The 10,000-nt window shown below is 47.0% G+C and overlaps 1 protein-coding gene across 1 annotated transcript in view; it reads left to right on the forward strand.

Annotated features, from left to right (window-relative positions):
• LOC143019655 (adenylate cyclase type 3-like) overlaps window positions 1-10,000 on the forward strand; it is a 708,772-nt gene that overhangs the window by 627,523 nt on the left and 71,249 nt on the right. Inside the window, exon 10 of the mRNA XM_076175551.1 lies at window positions 6,270-6,382. Within this exon, the coding sequence (XP_076031666.1) occupies window positions 6,270-6,382 (113 nt within the window). The remainder of the gene's footprint in view (window positions 1-6,269; window positions 6,383-10,000) is intronic.

Consider the following 10,000-nt stretch of genomic DNA (forward strand, 5'->3'; position numbering starts at 1 on the left):
CTCCCTTTCCCTCCCCTACCCCCTACCGTTTCCCCTCCCCTACAATCTCCCCTTCCCCCTTCCCTCCCCTTCCATTCCTTCCCCTCCCCTACCACCTCCCCTTCCCCCTTCCCTCCCCTTCCTTTCCTTCCCCTACCCTACCCCCTTCCCTACATCCTACCTTTCCCCTTCCATTACCATCCCCTTCCCCCTTCCCTCCCCTTCCTTCTCCTAACACTACTCCTTCCCTTCCCTACCCCTTCCAAACCCCCCGTCACTCCCCTTCCTTCCCTCCTCCCTTTCCCCACCCCCTCCCTTACCCCCTTCCCTACCCCCTCCCCTTCCCCCTTCTCTCCCCTTCCTTCCCCTACCACTACCCCCCTTCCCTACCCGCTGCCCTACCCCCTTCCCTCCCCTTCCTTCCCCTTACCTCTCTCCCTTCCCTCCCTTTCCTTCCCCACCAATTTCCCTCCCCTACCCCCTTCCCTCCCCTTCCCTCTCCTTCTCTCCCTCCCCTCCCTTTCCTTCCCCTACCACTTCCCCTACCCCCTTCCCTCCCCTTTCCTCTCCTTCTCCCTCCCCTCCCTTTCCTTCCCCTACCACTTCCCCTACCCCCTTCTCTCCCCTTTCCTCTCCTTCTCCCTCCCCTCCCTCTCCTTCCCCTACCACTTCCCCTCCCCTACCCTAACCCCTGCCTTACCCCCCCCCCCCCAGGAGCCTTTCCTCCTCAGGGACCGTCTTCCTAAAGGCCACATTGCTGCCGGGGGGGGGGAAGGTGGTCACGTGTCATGTTACAAACTGATATAATGACGCTTTTTCTCTTTCATTCCCAAGTGATCACAATTTTTGTAATTATTTTTTCTTTTGTATTTTGTTTTTAAATGGCTCTTCTGCATGTTGTTAAGCCATTCCCGCTTCACACCATCACCCGTTCACCCCATCATCCTTTCACCCCATCACCCCTTCACCCCATCACCCCTTCACTCCGTCACCCCATCACAACCTCACCCCTTCATCCCATCACCCCATCGCCCCTTCATCCCACAATCCCTTCACCCCATCATCCCATCACCCCTTCACCCCACAATCCCTTCACCCCTTCATCCCATCACCCCTTCACCCCATCATCCCTTCACCCCATCACCATTTCACCCCATCGCCCCTTCACCCCATCATCCCTTCACTTCATCACACTTTCACCCCATCACCCCATTATCCCTTCACCTCATCACCCTTTCACCCCATCACCCCTTCACCTTCTTGAGGGGTGCCAGAGTAATGACCTAGGATTCCCCTCTGGTACGGAAGGGGGCTTAATCTGCCCCCGTTCTTTCACTACCGGGTCCTGGAAACGCCCCCTCCCCCCAGATGAATAAAATCGCCTTACGGTAACCAGACTAAAAGTGGTAAAGAGTCACCACGGTACGCAAAGAGATTGAGAAAGGAATTCGAACAAATGGTCCTCTCTGTTCCTCTGGAGCTCCTTCGCCAAAACCACGATGGACTTTTGGAAGACCACATGCTTCTTCGGGAATTTCTTAAAGAGCTCCTCCGTATTTCTCCTAGAATTAAAGGGAATCTCTCTCTCTCTCTCTCTCTCTCTCTCTCTCTCTCTCTCTCTCTCTCTCTCTCTCTCTCTCTCTCTCTCTCTCTCTCTCTCTCTCTTGTTTCTCCTAAAGATAAAGATAAATTCTCTCTTATTTCTCCTAGAATTAAAGAGAAAAACCCCTCTCTCTCTTTCTCGTTTCTCCTAAAGCTAAAGATGAATCATTTCTCTTAGTTCTCCTAAATTTAAAAGGAAAACCTCTCTCTATCTCTCTTTTTTTCATTTTCTTATGTATATGTATAATATATATATATATATATATATATATATATATATAATATATATATATATATATCTATATATATATATATACAGACACCCACAGCGCCCCTTCTCCAAGGAGAAACGTGTACTTGTATTCTTTATGTTTTTATTCCGAGGGACATATTTTTTCTCCTCGCTGTTCTTATATATTTCTCCGCCCCCTCGAGCGCCTTTTTTCAATATGGCGACACCCGTCGAGGTTCCAGATAGATCTTTTATGAAGCCATTTTCTGGACGGCGCTTGGCGCAATTTCCCCCGGCGGTCCTCGCCGTCTCAACAATGGTTCACACACAACATTTTCTGAGACTTTTTGTCTGTGTGTATGTGTGCGTGTATGTGTGTGTGTGTGTGTGTATGTGTGTGTGTGTGTGGGTGGGTGGGTGGATGTGGGTGTGGGTGTGTGTGTGTGTGTGCGTGTTTGTGCTTTGTGTGTGTGTGCGTGTTTGTATTTTGCTCGTGTGTGCGTATTTATGTGTTTACGTGTGTGTGTGTGTGTGTGTGTGTACACGTACGTGTGTGCCTGTGTGTATGCATGTGTGTATGTATTTTATGCGTGTATGTGTATATGGTGAGTGTATTTTTTGCGTGTGTGTGTGTGTGCACTTGCGTATTTTGTGTTTGTGCGCGGGCGTGTGTGTGTGTGTGTGTGTGTGTGTGTGTGTGTGTGTGTGTGTGTGTGTCTCAGAATTAATCATCACATCTTCAGGCACCACCGCACGGGCTCAAACAAAGCCCGAATTTCGAGAAAAAAAAATATATATATATAACCCCCTCCTTCTCCCATCTCCCCCTCCCCCTTTTTCTCCTCTTTCCCCTCTCCTTCGCACTTCCCTCCCCTTCCTCCTCTCCCCCTCCCCGTACGCCCTCTTCCTCCCCGTCCCTCACTCCCTCTCCCCCGCTCTCCCTCCGGGCCCCCCCTCTCCACCCCCCCTTCATCATAAGGCTCTTATCGATGTTACAATAAAATCTTTCCCGGTCGTTTCAACGAGTAGGCACATTTCCCCCCCCCCTTCTCTCTCTCTCTCTCTCTCTCTCTCTCTCTCTCTCTCTCTCTCTCTCTCTCTCTCTCTCTCGCTCTCGCTCTCTCCCTCTCTCTCTATCACTCTCTCTCTCCAGTAATATCCTGTGAACCCCGTGGCGTCCATCGTTGATTCTTGCCTTTATATTGGCTAGCGTCAGGATTTATTTATTATTATCTATCACTTTTATTTAATTTAATTTGTTATTTATCTGTTTATGAAATTATTATTTTACTATTATATTATCATTATTACGTTGTATTTCAATCTATTTATCTATTTAGTTATTTGTATATCTATTCATTTATCTGAAAATCACTCAGAATGACAAAGCTATAGAATGCTTTCATGTTTCGCGTTGCTCATTTTGATTCGAACCTACTTGTTCGTCTTTTACATTTCTCGCATTTTCGTTCCCCTTTCTCCAGCACACACACACACACACACACACACACACACACACACACACACACACACACACACACACACACACACACACACACACACACACACACACACACACACACACACACACACACACACACACACACACACACACACACACCCGCGGTTTCCGTCACTTTTATCTCAAGATAAAAAAGACACACAGGATCCGCACTAGCCGGCCTCCGTTCAGGGCACCAAACAGCATTAGAAAATCTCTCTCTCTTTCTCTCTTTCTCTCTCTCTCTCTCTCTCTCTCGTTCTTTTTATCTCTTTCGTCCTCTCTTTCGTTCTCTTTCTCTTTTTCGTTCTCTCTCTCTCTCTCTCTCTCTCTCTCTCTTTCTTTCTTTTGAAACAGACATCCACATCACCTCAGGAAGAAATTCTTCATTTCTATAAAGGACGCCATCTTACAGTAACTCAATACTAACAGTGTAAAGCTTCTTCCCTGGAGGATTCATAGGCAAGCCCGGTGCCCGTGGCCGGTTACCATGAGGCTGTGGGTATGCTGGGAGAGGGATCCAGGGGTACGTGGACTGGCCCCCGCCCCCCCATATATATATATATATATATATATATATATATATATATATATATATATATATATATTACTATTCCATTAGAGTGTACTTCATATAAATGGGCATCTAACGTGGGTCACGGTCCCTCTAGGGTCTTTTCAACCCGGGGTCTACCCCATCCCTTCAATGAATCCTCTTCTACCTTGTTTGAATTGAATATTTAAAGTGTGACACTTCACCGCCATGATGAAGTGTTTGGAGAGAGATTTTCTCTCTTCCCTCGCCCTCTCACACTCCCTCCATCCCTCCATCCTCCCTAACTCCCTCCAGCCCTCCATCCTCCATTTCTCCTCCCTCCTTACCTCCTCTCCCCCTTCCTCCCTTCTCACTTCCCTCCCTCCCTCCTTACCTTTTCCCTCCTTGCCTCCTCCTTCCTTATCTCCTCCTTCTCTCCTTCCCTTCTTCACCAGGATGTCTTACTTTATGTTTGCCCTCTCCTCCTCTCCTCCTCCTCCACTTCGTCCCCTCATTTTCCTCATCCTCCTCCTCATCCTCATCCTGCTCTTCCTCCGCCCCTTCCCCTCCTGCTCCTCCCCACCTTCTCCTCCTCCTACCCCTCCCCTCCTCCTCCTCCTCCTCCTCCTCCTCCCCCTCCTCCTCACCCTCATCCTCAACCTTCCCTCCTCCTCCCCTCCTCCTCCTCCTCCCCCTCCCCTCCCCCCCTCCCCTCCTCATCCTCATCCTCATCCTCCACTATCACCCTTCCCTCCACCATCTACCGTTTTCTTTGTTCCCATCTCTCTTTGCTCTCGTCTCTTCTGCTTCCTCCTCCATCTTTTCTCTCTTTTGATTTTCTCAGTTGTCCTCAGAGGAGCCACTCTCAGAGCCGAGTGAAACCGCTTGTCTCTCACCAGAATCAAGTCAATGAAACCTCGTTGGCCTCCTTTGATGATTTTCTTCTGGCCAGCGACAGCTGATCTCCTACTAAGGATTTCTCTGCACCAACACTTCTAATTTGATGATGTATTGCACCCAACGCACCTCCTCTTTTCCTCTTCAATTTCCTCTTTCTCTCTCTCTCTCTCTCTCTCTCTTCCACTCCTCTCTCTTCCTCTTCCACTACCCCAACATCCTACTCCTCCTCTTCCTCCTCCTCCTCTTCCTCTTCCTCCTCTTCCTCTTCCTTCTCTTCCTCTTCCTTCTCCTCCTCTTCCTCCTCCTCAACCTCTTTTTTTTTCTTCGTCCATCACATCCTCATCTTGCTCTTCTTCAATCTTCCCTCAATCTCCTCTTTCTCATTTTCTTCCTCTATCTCTTCTTCCTCCTCCTCCTCCTCCTCCTCAACTTCTTTTTTCTTCTTCACCCATCACATCCTCTTCTTTCTTTTCATTCTTCCCTCAGTCTCCTCTTTCTCATTTTCTTTCTTTCTCTCTCCTCTTCTTCTTCATCCTCCTCCTCGTCCTCCTCTTTCACTTTTTCTTCCTGTTCCTCCTCCACTTCTCCCACTTCCTCCTCCTTCTTCCTCCTCCTCTTCTCCTCATCTCCCCACGTCCTACCTGCCCTCTACTGAATCCAATTTCCTTCCTCCTCCTCCTCCTCTTCCTCCTCCTTTCTGCCTACTAGGTTTCCCTCACCTTGATCACTCCCGTCAACCATGGAGATCCTCTCCCTCTTCCCTCCTCCCTCCTCCCTCTTCTCTCTCTTCCCCCTCTTCCCCTTCCCCTTCCCCTTTCCTCCTTCCCCAACCCATTCCCTTTCTCTTCCCCTTTCCTCCTTCCCCTCAGTGTCCCCTTTTCCTTTCTCCCGCCTTCCCCATCACCTTCGCCTTCCCCTCCCAGCTCCATCCTCGCTCCCCTCCCCCCGTCTTCCCCTTCTGCAGGACTCGTTACTGATCCCCCTCCCCCCACTCCTCTCCCCCTCTTCGCTTCCCCCTTCTATTTTTCCCTGTTCTCTCTTCCCCGTCTCTCTTCCCTTTTCCATCTCCCCCCCTTTGTTCTTCCTCCTTCGCTACCCCCTCTTCGCTCTCTGCCCTATGCTCTCCCTTTTCGCTCTCCTTCTTCGCTCTCACTCCCTCGCTCTCCCTCCTTCACTCTCCCCCTCCTCTCCCCCCCTTCACCTTCCTCGTCCCCTTTGCCTTCCCCTTAAGCCTTCCCACGTCGCCTTCTCCCTTCTGCAGGGCTTATAGTCAACGCCCCCTCCTCCTCCTCCTCCTCCTCCTCCTCCTCCTCCTCCTCCTCCTCCTCCTCCTCAATTTCCTTTTTTTTCCTCTTTTTTCCCTCTTCCACTACCTCAGCACCTTCGTCCTCCTCCTCCTCCTCCTCCTCCTCTTCCTCCTCCTCTTCCTCCTCTTCCTCTTCCTCTTACTCCTCAACCTCCTTTCTTCTTCTTCTTCAACCATCACATCACTAATCCCTTTGTTTCTTCTTCTTCCACAGACGCTGTCGATGGCGGACGAGGCCCGGCTCCTGAGGGCCATGCGAGAGGGCAAAGCGGATAACACCTACAAGAGCAAACTCCAGAGAGAACTGGTCAACAGGGACGGACGCAAGTGAGTACGGATGCGTGGGGTGGAGGGGTGGGGGTTGAGTCAATTTTTTTTGTTTTTTTTTTTTTTTTTTTTTTCTCCGAAGTTCGGGAGTGATGGGAGTGATTCTTCACTCCCGAACTTAAAAAAAAAAAAAAAGTGGATGGGTTTGGGATTATTATCTTGATATGGTTTTTGTGAACTTGCATTTACCGAGGTGGGTCAATGGGTGTATCATATACATACATATATGTATGTATGTATACACACACAGACCTCATGATTAGGAAGTCCAGAGAGAAGCAAGATGGTAACAGACTAGACTACTAATCATGAGACCCCGAGTTCGAGGACTCACGACTGTTGGATTTGATTGTGTGTGTGTGTGTGTGTGTGTGTGTGTGTGTGTGTGTGTGTGTGTGTGTATATATATATATATATATATATATATATATATATATGTGTGTGTATTTATGTATGTATATATGCATGTAATTAATGTATTCATGAAACAGCCCTGCTGTAGAAGTAATGCATCTTTGCTGCATTCCTTCTGACCTGGGCAGTGGCAGGAGACAAGGATGACCCTTTATTCCAGAGGGAGTGGGAGTGGGTGCGTGTCTTGTCTGGCTACCCTCCCTAAAAGGGGGAAGAGGCCTTTAGTGTATAGAGAGATAGATCCATAAAATATATATTAATTTTTATTAGGTTTAATTGGATATATTCCATTGAGTTGGGAGTACGTTCTTGGATTAACGAAGGAGTCCTTACAAGAAATCACATAGAGAAGTTAAGCGAACAGGGTTAAGAGTCCAATGCAGGACCTCCGGTCTGGCCCCTGAGGAGCAATACAACATCTGTGCTTTCACCTCAGCAGTCCATTCGTCTTTCCAGTACTTTACCCATAAACCATTTACCTGTCCCCAAACATCCCGTGAAAGTGTCATCACAGGGGGGGATGGGGGTAAGCCGCAATCGCCCTCCCCCTCTCTTCCCCCTCTTCTCCCCACTCTCTTCCCCCCCCCCCCCCCACCCCCGGAAGAGCTATTGCCTTGATCTCGCTGAGTGTCGGGTGCCTGTTAATTGATGCATCCTTTTATCTACACGCCGAAGTCGTTCCCTCCCCCTTTTGTGGGTGTTTTTTTTTTTTTTTTTTTTTTTTTTTTTTTTTTTTTTTTTCGGTGGCGTGTTTTAGGAGTCGATCACGACGGAGGGAACCTGCGATCACATGTGACGTATCATTAGTTTATGAAGGTTGTTTTATATACTTTATCTTTTTTTCAGACTTGTTTATTGTCGCGTTTATATTTATCTATCTGTTCATTTGTTTTAATTTGTTTATATCATTCTTATTCTGTTTATTTATTTATTTATTTATTTTATTTTATTTTTATCTTGTATATTTATTTATTTATTTTATTCTTATTTTTAATTGTTTTAATTTGTTTATACAATTCTCAGTCTATTTATTAATTTATTTTATTTCTAATTTGTGTATTTATTAATTTTATTTTTTCTTGTGTATTTATCTATTTATTTATTTATTTTGAGAAATTTTTTAATTAAAATATAAACGACTGACCTGGACATGACGCAGTGCAATTTGACATTGTCATAGTATCTACAGTCTAAGCAGGAGATGATGAACATCTAAACAAACGACAAACTAAATATCTTACATAGTAACGGTGTTACATGTGTAACGGCGTTACATGTGTAACGGCGACACACAACTGCTTCCCGAAAAGAATAAACTAGAGGCATCGTAAGAAATCTAAGACTAAAAAATACACAAGACGCTCGTCATGAGGACATTAAATCCACATTGGCCAGTGAAACACTGAGTATGAGTGAATTAATAATTGTACAGCACTACAAAGACAATACGTAAGCTCACGGTGAAAACGGGACTAAGACTAACCGACGCCAAGCTTACTTCGCGCGGGAAAACATACACAATTCGTCTTGGTTTTCCTACAAAAAGACGCAAATAAATATACAATGGCAATAATGAAATCATTTTACAATAATAAGTATACCATATTACAAGCACGCATGTATAATATACAAGGAATGTTTAATACTACCATTACAATCGCCTGGCGGCAGCAGGGGCGAAAGGGAGAGTGCCACACGGGACGGAAGGGGGTTAAGGGAAATGGGACATCACCACCACCACCCACCCTCCCACTCCCTTCGCCTCTGAGAGGAATCCAAGATGAAATAAATCGCCTGGCGGCAGGCAAAACAAAAGAAAAAGTGCCACCAAGAAGGGATTTGTTCATATATACAGTATACACACACACCTCGTGGCGCAGTGGTTAGAGTTTTCGCCTGCCACTACGGTGGTCCAGGTTCAAATCCAGCCCAAGGCTGAAATAATTTTAGTATCGCTGCGCTGCGGATCGTTACTCCAACTCTCGTGGGCGGGGAGTTGGGTGTGTGTGTGTGCGTGTAAGGTCACAGTATTACCCATAGATCGGTCATACGAGCTCTGAGCTCTCATCCGGGAGGTTAATAAATGTCGATCACGAGTCCAACACGTGATCCAAGACCATGGTGAATCACACAAACGCACACACACACCTAGAGCTTTTTCCCCCCTTATAAGGGAGGCAGTTAAGTCAGAGGCACGTACCTATTCCCACCCATTTCACTCCCTTCCACCACCCTTTTCACCCCACCCTACCCTCGTCATCTCAGCTCCTCATGGATGACGGGTCGTCCCTGCATCCGCCAACTGCCCTGGGTCAAACGCAGTGCAGGAAGACACGGAGCAGCTTGTCCAAGAACGTTGATATGGTTACTGAGAAATGAATTTTTTTATTCATTCCTTAACCTGGGGCAGTGATGCTGCCTTGTTGACGGTTGAAGTTTCTTTGCCTTGTTGACGGTTGAAGTTTCGTCTAAGGTAAAGAAAATCATTTGGGGGTTAGAACGGTGCCCTTTACAGGGGACTTTGTAGCATAGATTTTAATGAACCATGCCCTTGGTCCAACTCGCTGGCGGTAAGGTTCGAACTGCCGTCACCTGGACCTCCTCCGCAAGTAGCGACGCTGTAATCCACTCCGCCAGCGAGAATCCATAACAACAGATAGAATGAAATGTTTAAGATGTCGATGTTTGCAAGAATTGCAAGGACCAATTAGTCCATAAGTAATGGCCTCAAATTGTCAGGATTTAGGTTTGACCTTGCAATGGGAAGAGACTATTCCGATAACCGCGTAGTTGGTGGCTGGAAATGTTTCCCGAAAAAAACCTCTGGCACCTCTGGCACAGGACTATGTACCAAGTGCCAAACGCCAAAATGATGTGTCGTCATATCTGTCGCATGTGTGTTTTGTTTACTCTTTCGAGTATTTATTTATTATCTATCTGTTTATTTCTATTTGGGCCGCGCGGTAGCCCGGTGGATACCGTCTTGAACTTATGAGTAGGTAGTCGTGAGTTCGAGTTACGGGACCCGCTTTGGGTTTGCTGAGGCGGGAAGGCGACTGAACGTCGAAAAAAAAAAAAAATAATAATAATAATAAAAATAGAAAAACGACGGCTTGCCGCAATTGAGTGTTTTGCCCTACCAAGGGTTTTCTCACTTCCTCCGTTTTTATTTCTATTCTTATCTATTTGACATTCTTTTCCTCA

The sequence above is a fragment of the Oratosquilla oratoria genome, chromosome 37, assembly GCF_046742065.1.
Source record: "Oratosquilla oratoria isolate Oo_2021 chromosome 37, ASM4674206v1, whole genome shotgun sequence".
NCBI lineage: Eukaryota > Metazoa > Arthropoda > Malacostraca > Stomatopoda > Squillidae > Oratosquilla > Oratosquilla oratoria.